The following is a 16182-nucleotide window of genomic DNA, read 5'->3' as shown; positions in this document are numbered from 1 at the left end:
ACAGACTAACATGTTACACCATATACCAAGATGGAAACATGATTTAGACATAACGGATGATATCATAAGCAAATTAGGACAGCATGGAAAAATTTACCTGTCAGATATGTGAAGGGAAAAGTTTATGACCAAACAAGAGATAGAGAGGATCACAGGAAGTAAAATGTATAATTTTGATTACATGAAATCAAAAAGCTTTTATATACACAAAACCAATGCAGCCAATATTAGAAAGAAAACAGGAAACTAGGGGGAAATTTTATAGCAAGTTTCCCTGATAAAGGCCTCATTTCTCAAATATATTGGGAATTGAATCAAATTTATAAAAATAAGAGCCATTCTCCAATTGATAAATGGTCAAAAAATACGAATAGGCAGTTTTCAGAAGAAGGAATCGAAGCTATCTATAGTCATATGAAAAAATGCTCTAAATCACTTGATTAGAGAAATACAAATTAAAATAACTCTGAGGTACTATCTCAAACCAATCAAAGTGGCTAACATGACAGAAAAGGAAAATGGCAAATACTAATGGACCATTGGTTTGTAGAGTTGTGAACTGGTCCAACCATTCCGGAGAATAATTTGGAACTATGCCCAAAGGACTATAAAACTGTGCCTCCCCCTCTGATCCAGCAATACCATTACCAGGTCTGTATCCCAAAGAGATCAAAGAAAAAGGGAAAGAATCTATGTACACAAAAATATTTTTGTGGTGGCTAAGAATTGGAAATTGAGGGCATGCCTATCGATTGGGGAATGGCTGAACCAGTCGTAGTATACGATTGTGATAGAATACTACTAGGCCATAAGAAATCACAAGCAGGACAGTTTTAGAAAAACCTGGAAGACATATAAAATGATACAAACCGAAGTGAGTAGAACCAGGAGAACATCATACATCGCAACAATATTGTAACAATGATCAATCGTAAAGGACTTAGCTTCTCTAATCAATACAATAATGCAATACAACTCCAAAGGACTCATGATGAAAAATGCTACCCACCTCCAGAAAGAGAACTGCTGAACTCTGAGTACAGATGAAAGCATACTTTTTTTTCACTTATTTTCTTGCTTTCTTTTTTGCAACATGGCTAATATGCATAACTTCACACATATAATTAATATCATATTGCTTGTCTTTTCAACGGGTGGAGGAGGGACTAGAGGGAGAGAATTTAGAACTTGAAATGTTTAAAAATGAATGTTAAGATAGAATTTTGCTAGGAACAGAAGTCAAGTTTGATGGATTACAGTTTGTAGAATCCACCTCTTCTTTTTTTTTGAAAGTCAGGTTATTTGCCCTTCTTCAGGACTGCAGCACCTCTCCTGGTCTTCCTAATATGTCAGTGATCAATAGTGGATCAGCAATCACATCTTCCCCTTCTTTCTGTATCCTTGGATAGGGTTCATCTAGGCCTGGAGGGCAGATAGATGCTGTCTCATTTATCTTGAGTCTCCATTCCCTGCTAATCAATTTTGTCCTGTCCTTTCCAATCTCAAAATCATTTTCCTTGGAAGAGAAATAAGAAGCAAAATAAGAGTTGAGTACTTCAGCCTTCTCACCACCTATTATCACTATTCAATCCCCTCCGTACAGCAGTCCTATATATTTTTTGACCATTATTTTGCCTCCAACAGTAATTTTTAAAAAGCCCTTGTTTTTGAGTATTCATCAAGCTAGCTGGCTCATGTCTCCAATTCTTAAAACTCTTCTCGCAGAGCTCTGCTATTTTTACTTACCCTTCCATCTTTTTAGTTTTAATTTTTTTTTCTATTGACATTTTTTTTTTTTACATTGACTAGATTTCCCCCTGTATCCCTCCTTCTGCCCCTACTGGGTCATCCCTCATAACAAAGAATTCTTAATGAAAAAAAAAAGAGGAAAGAGAAAAGTAATCAGCAAAATCAGCCAACAATCTGATCTGACGGCATATGCAAAATTCCGAACCAGTAGTCCCCACCCTCTACCCCCTATGTCTACAATGGAGAGAAGGTACATTTTCACAGTTCTTCTTAGCAGCCATTTGTCTTACTGTTTTTCTGGTCCTATCTCCTTCACTGCAACAGGTCACAAGCCTCCCTGTGCTTCTCTGAATCCCTTATATTGGTCTTTTCTCATGACACAGTAATATACCAGTACATCCACATACAATTTATTTAGTCATTCCATAGCTCCTTCACTGTGTCTAGTTCTTCACTACTACAAAAGTACTATAATTAATATTTTGGTATGTAGGAGCTTTCTGTCTTTGACCTCCCTTGGGGTATATGTGTAGCAGCGGGATCCATGGGTCAAAACAAAAAAAGGACATTGTCATTTTTTTCATAGCATAGTTCTTAATTGCTTTCCAGAAGAATTAGAACAATGCACAGTTCCACCCCGTGTATTAGTATGTTTTCATTCCACGGCCCCTTTAACATTGACTATTTCTATCTTTTGTCATTTTTGCAAATTTAGTGCACGTGATATAAAACCTCAGAGATGTTTGAATTCACATTCTTATTAGTGATTTGGAACAATCTTTAGTATAGTTAACAATTTGTAATTCTTCTTTGAGGAACTGTTTATTGATACCCCCTGACCACTTCTATGTTGGGGCCATACATTTTTTTTAAAACTCTCAATAGGCTGAGTTCCCTCCATAGCTCCATTGGTCCTTTTAAGCAGTTCCCATTTTCCTCCTAATAAGATTATTATCATTTGTGTCTTCAGAATTTTATTTTCCAAGGCTACCCTTCACTTGGGGGCCAATTTCTCCTGCAAAATACCAAGACCACTGGATCATATCCATCCCTTATCTAATCTCTTGACTATCTAGGGCTCCTCTGCTCAGTAAGCTCCTATGGACTCCTAGTTACCTCTAGGGTGGAATACAAACCTCCTCTGTTGGGCAATTAAAGTATTTCACATTCTGGCTCTAGTTTCCCTTTCACACATTCTTCAGTCCAGCCCAACTGGTCTTCTTGCTGCTCTTCATATAATAATCTATTTCTTATCTCTGGGCACTTTGCATGGCCTTGTAAACCCTTCTCGCTTGAGCTCAGGTCAAGATCCAGTGATGTGTAGACTTTCCTGATCTCCCCCCAGCAGCTAGTGCCTTTCCTCCAAAAATTACCTTGTATTCATTTTAAAAATAACATATACTTAGGTGACAGAAGTGACTGGAGAATCCCCTAATCTAATGAACTGGGGCACTGTCCATGAAGCCAGCATGCAAACCCTGATTCCATAAGAATGTAAATGTGCTCTGGCACAGGGCTGAAGAATTGGCAGTTTGGAAGGATGAAGCAATCCCTTACTGGTTCTCATGACCTGGAGCTGTGTCTAAGAGGACTGGAAGCTGAGCCAGGAAGAATCACCCACTCAGTACAATAAGGAAGAGAAGAAACGTCTTCTGGTATCTTCCCACTTAACAACAGGCAGGGACACTTATGGAAGGGATTCATGATTCAGACAGTGTTATGACTAGATGACTTCTACAAGTCCCTTGTAACCTAAAATTACATAGATATTGTAAAGCTTCAGTTTGATTCTTATATGCTCAGTCTTCATAGACCAATGCTGATGGACAACTGGTTATCTGCCAAGAAAACAAGTAGAGGGGAGAGATGGGCTCAATTAAGCCTGAGTGTGGGAAACAAGGCATCCCTAACAACCTTCTGGTTATCGCAAAAGAAAAGAGTCACAGTCAGACATCTCTACTTGGGATTTATTATCTTATTCTTTAAAAAGAAAAAAGGAATGGGGTAGAATGGAAATAACCCCAAAACACTAAACAGGAACCAAGAACCCAAGAGTTTGTAGTCACCCATCCCCACCCTAAGTTCAGCCCTTCCTGAAACCCTGACCCATCCTACCCACCCACCCAAATAAAAAAGAAAAACCCCAAGCCAGGAAGAGTGGTACCTGGGACAGTCACTGAGATTCCGGACACAGGGAAAGGGAAGGATAGAGTCCAAAAAGTAAGGGCTCAAGGTGAGGATTAATTGGAGAGGCGAGGCTCTGGAAGGAAAGGCTGGGCCACAGACAGCGGGGCACGAATAGGAGGGCAGAGAGCAGGGTGCTTCCCTCCTGGCTGTTGCTGCTGCTGCCACCGCTGCCACCACCGTCCCCAGGCCCCTCTGAGGGAACGTCACGGTTTGTCCTACAGTTCACATTCCCAGTCCACAAGGAGCCTCATAAGCCTAACTCCAAGTCCTCCAACTCTTCTTCTAAGGCCCCCCTCCTCGCCAATTTTTCTAATTGCTCTCTGCTGGGATGACTGATCTCCCCACTCTGGATCCGCTGCTGCAGCTCCACTATCTGACGAAGTTTCTTCTTCAGATTCTTTATCTTCTTGGCTTTCTCAGTGGTGGAAAGTGTGTCAGGTTTGTCAGGGTTTGTTGCAGGGGTGGCTCGGGGAGCAGGGGGCACACTTGGCAGCTGTGCTGGTTCCTTCAATGACACTTTATCCAGAGTCCGGCTCAAGTTCTCTACTGCCCCCTTCCCTTGCTGCTGCCTCCTCTTCTCCTTGCGTTTCAGGTTGCGTTTGGCAGTCTTAGAAAGGCCTGGTTCACCACTGTCTAGCCGTGGTGGGGTTGGGACCCCAGCCTCAAGGCTCAGCCCGGGAGGTAGTTCTGGTTTACTCTTGAAGAACTTTACATACTTGTTTTCATACCTGAGAGGAACAAAAGCTGTCAACATGTCTTCAGTTCCCCTGCCTCCCAAGCCTGACTTTCCTTCCACACCACACTTTCCTCTAGTTCCTGCCCTAGAGAAACGAGCTTCACCTTCCCTCCCTCCCCTACCTTCAGTGTACTGAGTGTAACTCGCAGCCCTGCAAGGGAGTTATGGAGGTCCTGGGACCAGAGCTATGAAAATGTACCCAGTGTTCTGGTGGTAATGATAACCAGGCATTACAGGAACTCTTACTCTGATAGGTAAGATCAGTAAGAGCCTTCTGCCTCCTCACCTACTCCTGCTCTCACACCTATCCAAGGTCTAGGTTACATCTCCCAGCACATACATATCACCCTGCCTCTCCTGGGATAAATTATCACCAGCACCACCACCCTCTACCCCCCAGACCAACCACATACACAGGAACTTCCTCCTGAGGCACGTAACCTTCTTTCACTTTCCGCTGCTTCCTCCAGGTCCCGTCCGGTCGCTGGGTTGAAGCAATATATTTACCTAGAACAGGATAAATCAGGTTTTGAAGACAATCTTCCCTGTTTTCAAAAAGCTCCAGAAAGAGAATTAAATCCTTGAATTTATTTAACTGTGTTAATTTTCTTTTAGGTATCATTTGTCTATTCTATTCAACTGATCTACTTTTCTATTTTTTCTAACCAGTACCAAATGCATGCTAGTTATCTACCGATTACTACTGGGGAAGGGACTCCTCATTTGATAAGAACCGCTTGAAAAACTGGAAAGTTGTTTAGAAGAAGAGAGGTTCAGGCTATGCATGCGCCTTGCACTATGTGCCATGAGAATGATCAAATGGATGAGCAATTAAAATGTAAAATGTCTCATCATAAAAAAATGGATAGAAGTGATCAGAAAAGACAATTTTGTTATGTAAAATTTTAAAGCTTTTGAATGAACAAAATGCAGCTAGAATAAAAAGAAGTTATAGAGTGGAGGAAAAAAATATTTGCATCAAATATCTGATAAAATGTTAATATCCAAGACATACAGGAATAAACACAAATATATATGACTAAGCCATTCCCCAACAGATCAAAGGGCTGTAAGAAGACAGGCACATTAAGATACTGTTGGTTGAGCTACAAATTGGTCAAACAGACCAGGAAAACAGTTTAGAATTATGCCAAAAAAAAGTTACTAAACTCTTCATACTCTAATACTAAACTATTTATGATTAGTGATTCCATTACTGAGCATATACCTTAATGAGGTCAATGACTTTAACAAAGAAAAGTCCTATCTATACCAAAATGGCCATAGCCACTTTTTGTAGTAGCAACAACCTAGAAACAAAACGGGGAACAAATTAACAAGCTGTGATAAATGGATGTAATCAAATATTATTGTCCAATAAAAATAAAGATGAAGAATCCAGAGAGCTATGGAAAAGAGCTGTAGCAATTTAAGCAGAGCAAGGAAAAAAGAACCTGTAGAATACACACAATGACTACAATTATATAAATGAAAATGATTCTAAAAGCCATTAGAAATCAGAGTAAATGCAATGACTGGTGTTGGTTCCAGATGACTGTGAGCTGGAAATGTCTTTTACCTTTCTCTGTATCCTCAGGCTTTAGAACAATGTCTGGCACTTAAGAAATGTTTGTGAACTGACAGACTGAAGACCTCAAATACAGTTTTTTTTCCTCTCCATAGAGAGGGAGTAAACTCTGGATGCAGAATATCTCATGCTTTGTTAGGGGTCAGTCGCTAAATCAATTGATTTTGCCTGACCATTTCTTTGTTACAGGGATACGAAACAGGTTTATTGGATAATAACTATGTTTTTTAAATGAGATAAATAAAATTTTTTAAGAGGAAAAAATGAAATTCCATCAATTTCCCTCAGTCACCTAAATACAAATATCTGCACATTATCTCTCATGTCTCACATCACTCTACATGTATTTGGGTGGCAAACACTGTGAAGAAAGTAAAACATATTGTCCTTTTTCTTTAAAACCTTATAATTTACTTAGAGACAAGCCATACATTAAGTCACTCCAAAAAATACTCTCTTTATTTGAGCATTATTGTGTCTTATACATGTGTTATGCAGGGTAAATGAATGACATGGTAAGTATGTATCATGTATATGTGTCCTTCAATCTAGTAGGAGATAAAAAGGCACAAACACAAATAATTCAACATAAAATAGACAGTGATAAGTATTCAAAAGATGTATAAAAATGCTGCGAGAGTTCAAAGGAGGGAGAAAATTACTCCCTAATGGGCTAATCTGGGAAGTCTTCAGGGAAAAACTGTCATGTAAGCTGGGATTTGAACAACAGGTTAAATTTTAAAAGGTAGAGATGAAGGAGTATCCAGTCAAAGGGAATGGAATGAGCAAAGGTATGGAGGTAGGAAAGCATGGTGTGTCCTCAGAAGATGTTGAGAAGTCCTATTTGGCTGAAGTTTAGCTACATGGCAAGGTATGTGTAAGTTAGGAAAGGTCCTGGAGCCAACTCATGGAGGATCTTCAACTGGCTGAGGCAGTGGCAAATCACTGGTTTTGAACAGAGGAGTAACATAGTTAAGAGCTGTGGTTTATAAATGATAGCTAACATTTATGAAAGGCTGAATGGCCTGCAAAGCACTTTACAAATTATCTCATTTGAGCCAAGCAATAATCCTATGAGTTAAGTGCGATTGTCACCCCCATTTCATAGATAAGGAAACCAAGACAACTCACCTAACCTAGGATTAAACGGCTAGTAAGGGTTTGAGGCAAGATGGGCTCAAGTCTTCTTGACTCCAAATTCAACACTTTATCTCTATCCACTCTGCCACCTAAAGTGTTGCACACCAGTGGCCTGTAAACCTTGACTGGGTACTCCACCAATAGAAATGTTTGAGCACGTACCCCCAACATGTTTGCTTACTTATAAATTATATGTAATCCTGTAATAATAATTATAAAAATTATAAATTTCACATAAAAATAGTAATTAAAAAAGGATAAAATAAAGCTAAAATAATAGTTGCTCCTAGTCACTAAGCAGTTTGTTGACTAGGGCAGTGACATGGTGAGAGATGCCCTTTAGGAACTGTGTAAACATCGGGCTGGAGAAGGGAGAGATGAGGCAGAGACACAAATTCAGAGGTTATTTCAACAGCCCAGGCAAGATGTCATGTAGAGAAGGGAAAAGATGCCAGAGAGACTGTGGAAAAAGAAACAATAAGATGTGGCAAATGACTGGCTATGCAGGGAGATGAAAGTTGAGGCATTAAAGATGACATCAAGGTTTTGAACATGGGTGACCGGAAAGAGAGTGGTACCCTTAAATGGAAGAGGAAAGTTGTGAAGAGGGGTGGGTTTGGAGGGGAAAGATCATGTAATGTAATCTGAGATCTGTTGCAACCCATCCATGCCTGGTCATCCTTCGCAACTCACTCTGACCCACCCAAATGAAAAGGTGGGACTCTTACCAGTCACTGCCCTAAAGCCTGGAGCCCACCCCTCTGAGGGGCACCTTCCATAGCCACTAGATGATTTGGGAGGAGGGAAGAAGGAGACTGGGGATGGGAGGCAGAATTTTTCCAATGGCAACAGCTCAGATTAGGTCTATCACTGCCCCGAAGGGCCAATCCCTGGAGGTAAGGGTGGAGAAGAGTAAGTTGGGAGCTAGCACATCCTGTGGGTGTGTGTGGTGTGTGTGTGTGTGTGTGTGTGTGTGTGTGTGTGTGTGTGTGTGTGAGAGAGAGAGAGAGAGAGAGAGAGAGAGAGAGAGAGAGAGAGAGAGAGGGAGAAAGGTAGGTATGACAGCGTTGAAGAAAAGCCTCATGACAAATGATGGCTGGGAAGGTAAGATAAGATCCAACTCCCCACCCCTGGATTGGCTAATCACACACTCCTTGGGGTCAGGCCACAGTAATCATCACTTTTGTGGCTACAAGTATATAGGACAGATTAGAAGGAATAGAAACTAAAGGCATGGAGACCAATTAGGAAGCTATCCCAATAGTGCAGCTGAGAACAAATGAGAACTTGTCACAGGGGCAGGCAGCAATGGGAATGAAAGAAGGGGGTGAATGTGACGGATTCTGGGAGAGGTAGAATGGAGATTTTGAAACTGCTTAAATATGGGGGAGGAGAATAGCAGAGAGGGAGGAGTCACGGATGATAGGGAGATTGTGAGCCCGGGTGACTGGAAAATAGTAGACAGGCCAGAATATAGGTCAAGTATTTGAAGGGCCATCATGTGGGTTTAGATTTATTCTGCTTGACTTCCCAAAGGAGAGATTAGGAGAAATGGATGAAAATTGCAGAGTTGGGGAGGGGGTGTCTTAATTTAAGGGGAAAAAAAGATTTAACAATTAGAACTCTCCAAAAGTGAAAAGAGCTGCCTCAAGCGACAGTGGATTAATGTTGGAACCAGAGCAGAGATGAAAAACATTTCCCTCCTCTCAGTACAGAAAGGGGGCACCATGGGTATAGAATGTTACCAGTGAAATCATATACAGTTGCTATGTTGGTCAGTTTTTAACTGCTTTCCTTGTTACAAAAGAGCAGGTTTGGCATGGGGCAGGATAGATGTGTAGAGGAAAATGACTGCTGTAAAAAACAAAAGGAATCAATAAACTTTTAATAAATACATACAGAAGGAGCGGGATCTCCCTCAGGGGAGATCTTCAGATAAAGGCTAGACAGTATTACTTGTGTGGACAGTCCAGAGGACACTCAAGTTCAATATGGACTGGACCTCTGAGGCTTTCCCCTTCACACTCAGAGATTCTGAGGACTACTAGGAATTACTTCAAATTTGGATATGTCAAGTTTGAGATGTCTGTAGACATTTAGGTAAACTTGTTCAGCAACCAGTCTGGAGCTTAGGAGTGAGTTCAGGAATAGAGGTGTAGATCTGCATAGAGGTGATATCCAAAACCACAGGGACAAATGAGATTACCCAGGAACTGGATATAGTAAAACAAGAAAAGATGCTGGAGCTTTGGACAACATTAGCTTAAAGTCAACCCAACAAGCATTCACTGAGCACCTGTTGTAGACCAGTGGCTGTGCTAGGCACAGAGGATATACAAAGACAAAGACAGTCCCTGCCCTCAAGCAATTTAGGCTTTGGTCTTGGGGTCACAAGATCCTAGAACTACAGCTGCAAGGGACTTCAGAGGCTATCTAATTGAACTCCCTCACTTTAGAGATGAGAGACAAAGGTTGGGTGGCTTGACACTGAGCAAATGGGAAGGATCTGAATCCAAGTCCTCTGACTCAGTGTTCTTTCCAATGTCTTAGATTGCTTCCCACTCCCCTGGGAGGGTGGGGGTGGGGGTAGAACAACACACTGATAAGAAAATACAAAATAAATTCAAAGTCATTTGGGGGGGGAAGCATCAACAACTGAGGGAATCAGGAACTTGAGCCTTGGAGGGAATTAGAGGTTCCATCTGGGAAACAACAGGAAGAGGAACCACTGAAGTAAACAGAAGGAATGGCCAGAAGAGGATTACATAATTTTATAGTAAGAAGGGACTTCCATGGCAATCTAATCAAATACACATCTAGTCCTATATGCAAAAAGAATCCATACAACACATGCAACAAGTGTTGGTCCAGACCCTAAGAACTAAGAGGGTATAGTGTTAAGGAAACAAAGGAGAAAAGAAGGCATTAGGAAGGGATGTTTCTAGATAAAGAGATGGGGGGCTCTAAGTGCAGAATGTGGTATACAGTGTCAGCTGATGAAGTTGCCTGTTAGTAAATCTTGCTTAGTGTGTTTTTCTTTGTTACGAGGGTTCACAGTGGGAGGTAGTATATCAGAAAATGTGATGGAAAAGAAACAAAAGGGATCAATCATAAAAAAAAAACTTAAAAGGAGAAGGGATGGTCAATAGTTTCTGATGCTGAAGAGGTCAAGGGAGATGAAGACTGAGAAAAGGTTGTTGGGTTTAGTAATAAGGTTACTGATGACTTTTAGAGCACAGTTTCAATAGAGTTTTTTGAGAGGAAAGGCAGTCAGTCTGTAAGGGTTTAAGAACTAATCAGATGGTGAGAGTAGAACTATCAAATAGAGAGTATTTATTCTGAGAATTTCGATGGTGAAAGGAAGGAAAGGATGGTACCCTGAGGGGACATAAAAGACAAAAGAAGGGTTTTTAAGAATTGAGCGATATTTATAGGTAGGTGGCCAGGTAGTGGTCTGGTGACTAGTGGATAGGCAAAGATGCATGAGACAGTGGAGAAAGGGAGAAAGAGAGAAGGGGGGGGAGAGAAGAGAGAAAAGAGAAAGAGAGTGAGAGAGAGAGAGAGAGAATGCTTGATAGAGCAATGTCTTAGAGGAGACATGAGAGACATATGGTATCAAACTAATCATCTACAAGCTTTAACCTTGGTAAGGAAGAGAAACACTTCTTCCTCCGAACCAAGAAGAGAGGAGAGAGCAGAGGAAGACCTTCAAGAATTTTAAAATGTGGTAATAGAGAGCTAAGGTCCTGAGTCTTTCCTGGGTAGAGGCAACCCAAGTCATCTGCCAGGAGGATGGAAGTGGGGTAGGGTTTTGTCGGCTTAAGAGAGGAACATTTTGGAAAAGCTGTTGTGGAAAATGAAATAGGGAAACAATAAAAGGACTACTGAGCAGCAAGGCAAGAAGCACATTTGGCACATCTTAAAAACATGTTATGGACGCTTCACATGAGCATGCTTAAGATACAGTTCAATTGTATGTAGTAGATAGTATGTATCTTTTAAGTATCTGTTATAAACAAGGAATTATGCTAGATCCTTAGATACAAAGTTTAATTTATGACAGTTCCAGGCATTAAGAAGTTTACAAAGTTTACATTCTACCAGTGTTCGAGGTAGGAAGGATACAATATATATACACTCAAGTAGTATAAAATAAAGGGGATCATATAGTATATGCAGGAACATACAGCTAACTATAATAAAAGGTAGATTGTGATGTGGGCAAAGAAGAGATCCAGACAAAGTGCTTTCAAACGAGAACAGAATTAACACTTCTAGCTGGGGAAGGGGGAGGGGGAAGGGAGGTAAGATTCAAGGCAGCTTCTTAAAGGAGGTAGTACCTGAGTTGAGTGTGGAAGAAAAGATTTTGAGGCAGAAATGAGGAAGCAGTGTATTCTAGGAATGGTGGAGGGTTTGTATAAATGCATGGAGACAGGAGACAGCAGAGCAAACTGCTCATAATCCAGCTTCACAGGGTATAAAAGGGAATAAGGTAAAATAAGATTGAAAAGGCAGATTGGTGCAGATTGTGGAGGGCATTGAATGGAAGGCAAAGGGAGAAATTTGTATTTAATCTCAAAGGCAACCGGGAGTCACTGAAGGTTTCTAAGTAGAGGACAGACAAAGTCAAACTTGTGGCTTAAGAAACTCATTCTGACAATTACCTGAAGGATGAGTTGGTGAGACAAGACCAGAAGGATGGAGGGAAACCAGTCAGATTATTACAAGAGACTTCATGTGAGAAAGGTTAATGAAGAACGGAACCAGAGCAGTACAAGGGATGAAGATGAGATAGAGAGATGGTAGAGAGTGAGAACTAACAGAAATAGGCAACTGCCTGGATGTTGGGGATGGAAGAGAAGCAAGATTTCAAGAAAACTCAGAGGTTCTAAGGTAAGAATCCAGGGTGATGGTATCTTCAGAAATCAGAAAAGTCTGGAGGAAGGACAAATGGTGGGAGATGTTGAGTTCAGTTTTAAGAGAGCCTAGGATCTTCTTAGGGTGTAGGTGGAGGATCAATCAGCAAATAAAAGAGAAAAAGAGTAATGGGAGAGAGGTAGAGAACCAAAACAGAACATTGTCAAAGAAGCCAAAGGACATAAGAGCATCTAGGAGGGATAATCAAGTGTTGAATGTAGCAGAAAGTTCAAGAAGGATGAGAACTGAGAAAGACCACTGAATCTGACAAATAAACAAATCACTGGCCAGTTTAAATGGAATGGTGGGGTCAGAGGCTAGACTGAAAGGTGCTGAGGAGTGAATGAATGGTAAGTGGAGGCATCAAGTATTGACAACTCATTCTTATATTTTAGCTGTAAGAAGGAATGGAGAAAGAGGAAATAGTTTTAGGGAATGGCAGAATGAAAGGCAGGTTCTTTAAAGGAGACTGTGGAATATTTTTAAGTATCAGGAAATAGTCTTATAGGGAGAGATAAAAGATTAGAGTGAAAGAGAAAGTAATTAATATGGAAGCTCCCAAAGGAGACAAGAAGGAATGAGATCAGGGGCACAAATGAAAGGGTTACCCTTGGCAGACAGAATCGTTGCCTCATCCACTGAGACCACAGCAAAGGTTCTAAGGGCAGGGGATGAGAAAACTTAGGAATGACAACTTTCATAGTCTCAGTATAGGAGGTTATATGTTGAAAAAGAGGTGGGTTTGGAGTTGGAGTTTTAAAAGACAGAGAAAGTTTGGAATAGTTACTGTAGGGAGTCAGATGACAGCAGTGAGAGCTCAGTTAAAGGTTAGATAACACGACTTTATAGTGTATCCAGTATGAATGATTTCATGACTTATGCAATGTCTGCTCTACATGGGAACTCACATATACTACATGTACCCTACACATATTTTCTGTACATTTGTTTTGATAACCAAGCTAGAAGTTTCCTCCCTCTGGTCCTTGGGCAAAATGGATGACCAGTACCAGTACCATCTAAAGATGAGACCTCACTTTCTCCATCTCTGTCTTCTCCCAGGACCTCATCCTAGCACAAGGCTGCTGCTTAGCCCCCAGCAGACCTTCCTACAATTCTTTTCTACAGTTTGGTGAGACAGCTGGGAAAGGATGACGTTGGTAGTTTGATTACCGGGCTGAGTGCAGGGACACTTGTGTTCTGGTCTTAGCACAGTGTCTGGCACACAGTGGGAACTTAGTAAGTGCTTGTTGACTTGACTTGACTGATCCCTTCCCTGCCCAGGCTGACAGTTTCCCGGGAAAGGTAGAGGAGATGCTGAAAGCGGCCCACGTTGGCGATCACATCTCCAAAGAAAAAGCTCAGAGTCGGTAAAAGGGAGCAAGGGCCAGAAGTCAGAGGGTCCTTCCCAATCCTTCACACCTAAGGTGGGTAAAGCTAAGGGGGGAGGGGGGGGCGCGGCGGCAAGAATTGGAAGGGACACGGACAGAGCCCCGCGGGCCGGCGGACCAAAGGCTCCCGGGGCCAAGTGGAGACTCCCGGGGCTCAGCGGAGGCCCGGGGACTAGCCCTGGCCAGCAAAGACCCTAGCCTAGAGTTTGGGTGACCGGAAGCAAAGGGACCCCGGCGCCACAGGACCGGAAGGGGGCGCAGGTGCAGCCCCGAAGGAGCGAATGAATGGGGTAGGCGGTCCGGGGGGGCGGGAACAGGGGAGGGGCCCCGGGATGGGCGGGGCGCAGGTCCCTTCCAAGTCCGCCCTCCACCTCTACCCCCACCCCCAGAGGCCCGGGGAGAGGAGACTGCACCGCCCGCACTCACCGCCGGTCTCGTCAGTTACATAGGGAGTCGCCATCTTGGAAACGAGAACCACTTCCGGCGTGAGTGACACCCTCCCCCCAGGACCCGCCCCCTTCTCCGCCGGAAGTGGAGTCCGGGCCTGGTCGCGAGCTGCCATTTTCATCTTAAAGAGACAGAGCGCCCTAGGACTTCATGCCCTGGGCTAAGGGAGGGCCGAGGAAACGGAGGGGGTTATTAAGAGGGGACCGTACCTTTCAGCTCGTCCTCGGGAACTGGCTGGCGGCTGGACGACATCCCTGGCCGGGCGGCGCCGCAGAAACGGAAGAAAGGGAGACGCTGCAGGCCTGGGCCGCCGGCGTGCGCGCCCCGCAGTGTCGGCGCTCGATCAGTGTCTGTGGAATGAATGAAACAGGAGGCCTGAGGCCGTTCCTCTGCGGAGGAGGGGGCCGGGCCGCCGAGATTCTTGCGGCTGGCCTCCGGCTCCGGGGACCACGCGCCGGGCACCTACACGAGACTCCCCGGCTCGGCCGAGTCCGGAGATCTTGGTTCAAATCCTGACCCCGCTCCTTTCCCCGGTGACCTTGGGACTAGTCTCACGGAAGGGCTGGGCCCGCTGACCTCGTCTGCGCTCCCTTCCGGCCTAAGCCTCTCCTCCCCGTCCCCACCTCTCCCCTTCCCGCCTCAGTTTCTCCCTCTGCAAAAGATTCCCACCTCTTGGTCTACGGCTCTACCCGGAGGGTGCGGGAAGAAAGAGATCGAGGGAAGGAGGGAGGGGCGTGATCGGAGGGGTTGGGCTTGACCCTGCAGCCCTTCCAGCACTCCCCATTTCTGCCCTTCTCCCCTCCCCTTTTACTAACTGCAAACCTTCCCACCCTCGACCGCTTCCCCCAAGCTAAATTCCGTCTAAACTTGCTCCCCGGAGGCTAGGGAGCCCCTTGGCTGCTGCTTTATCTTTCTCCGTCTTCGCTTTTCTCCTCTCCTTTCCCCCGCCCCACCCCAGCCCACCCCTCACTGTCTGCAAATTGCTGACATTTCTGTAGCACTTTACCACGGAAATTGTTCCTGCCTCATCCTTCTGCTTTGGCTAAGGCTAATGCCCAAGAGTCCTCCCTGCCGGGGGAAGTCGGAAGACAGTCGGGATGGAGCTAAATCGCTTGGGAGCCCTTTTTTCAAACTAAGTAATAGTAACAATATGCCACATAGGAACATCCCGTGACTTAGAAATCCGACTGTTAAAGGTCCCAACCTAACAAGTCAGCAGCTTCCTTCTTCCACCCAGCAGCGCCTGCCCAGCTAAGATGACTGCCGAGTAAGAGGGACTACTGTTTTGCATTTAATTTGCAACTATTAACATGTATACATTCCTTCCCCCAATCCTCTGCCTCCTACTGTTTCCACTCTATCCTCCCCTTCCACACACCCACATCCGTAGTAGCCTCTGTGCACGAAACTGCGGGGGAACCTGGAAAAACTGGTAAAACTCAGTGACTTTTTGGCATCGTCTCTTGAGGCTAGGATCACTCTTTCAGTTCAGTCTCTTTGCAAAAGAGAAACTCAGGAGACCTACAGCAGGTCCCCTCGGGGCCTGCATAACCTGGTGCCAAGGGCCCCTCCTCTTGTACCTCATTCCACCCCCAGACATCCTGCCCTAACTTTGGGGCCGGCAGGAAGTGAAACTCACTTGTCTAACAGCCCGTTGGGGGACTTGCCGACCCTAGCCTAGGCTGGGGTGTGGCCCTCGCCCCCACCAGAGGAGGAAGGGAGAAGTGGGGGTGGGGGTAGAAATGAAGCTGTTGTTTTTTCCTCCCTTTGTTCGCTGTGGTTTCTTTTTCTCGCTCCATTTTGTGATGTGGCCGATAAGAGGAAATGTGCACCTGGGACATGGTGCAGTGAGCCTATTGATTGTACCCGTTTCCCACACATTGCCCCAGGGCAGTGGAGGCTGGGTGGGATGGGGGAGAAAGACTGAAGAAGGGTCATACACTAAGGTAATTCACTGAGGGTCTCAGAAAGAGTTAAGTGCCACTGAGAGAATGAGAGCCACTCACCCACCCTGAGATCCCCTGTAA

At 43.9% G+C, this 16182-nt stretch overlaps 1 protein-coding gene across 4 annotated transcripts; it reads right to left on the bottom strand.

Moving 5' to 3' along the window:
* Window positions 1-1144: 1144 nt before the first annotated feature.
* Window positions 1145-16182, bottom strand: PYM1 (PYM homolog 1, exon junction complex associated factor). Of its 4 annotated transcripts, XR_005010439.1 has the most exons (5): window positions 14825-14899; window positions 14365-14505; window positions 5086-5179; window positions 3914-4664; window positions 1145-1516 (listed from the first exon to the last, which is right to left on the bottom strand). XR_005010439.1 is itself a non-coding variant. In XM_036758650.1 (4 exons), exons 2-4 carry the CDS (start codon window positions 14405-14407, stop codon window positions 4184-4186), a joined length of 618 nt encoding a protein of 205 aa, XP_036614545.1. In that variant the 5' UTR covers window positions 14408-14505; window positions 16162-16182; the 3' UTR covers window positions 3703-4183. The 4 variants fall into 4 exon arrangements, 3 of the variants coding, with proteins under 3 accessions (XP_036614545.1, XP_036614544.1, XP_036614543.1); XM_036758650.1 differs by lacking the exons at window positions 1145-1516; window positions 14825-14899 and adding an exon at window positions 16162-16182 and having other exon boundaries at window positions 3703-4664; XM_036758649.1 differs by lacking the exons at window positions 1145-1516; window positions 14825-14899 and adding an exon at window positions 15360-15414 and having other exon boundaries at window positions 3703-4664.

This window comes from Trichosurus vulpecula, chromosome 5 (assembly GCF_011100635.1).
Source record: "Trichosurus vulpecula isolate mTriVul1 chromosome 5, mTriVul1.pri, whole genome shotgun sequence".
In the NCBI taxonomy this organism is placed as follows: Eukaryota; Metazoa; Chordata; class Mammalia; order Diprotodontia; family Phalangeridae; genus Trichosurus; species Trichosurus vulpecula.
The sequence above is the reverse complement of the archived record's forward strand: the minus strand, read 5'-3'. Positions and strand labels throughout refer to the sequence as shown.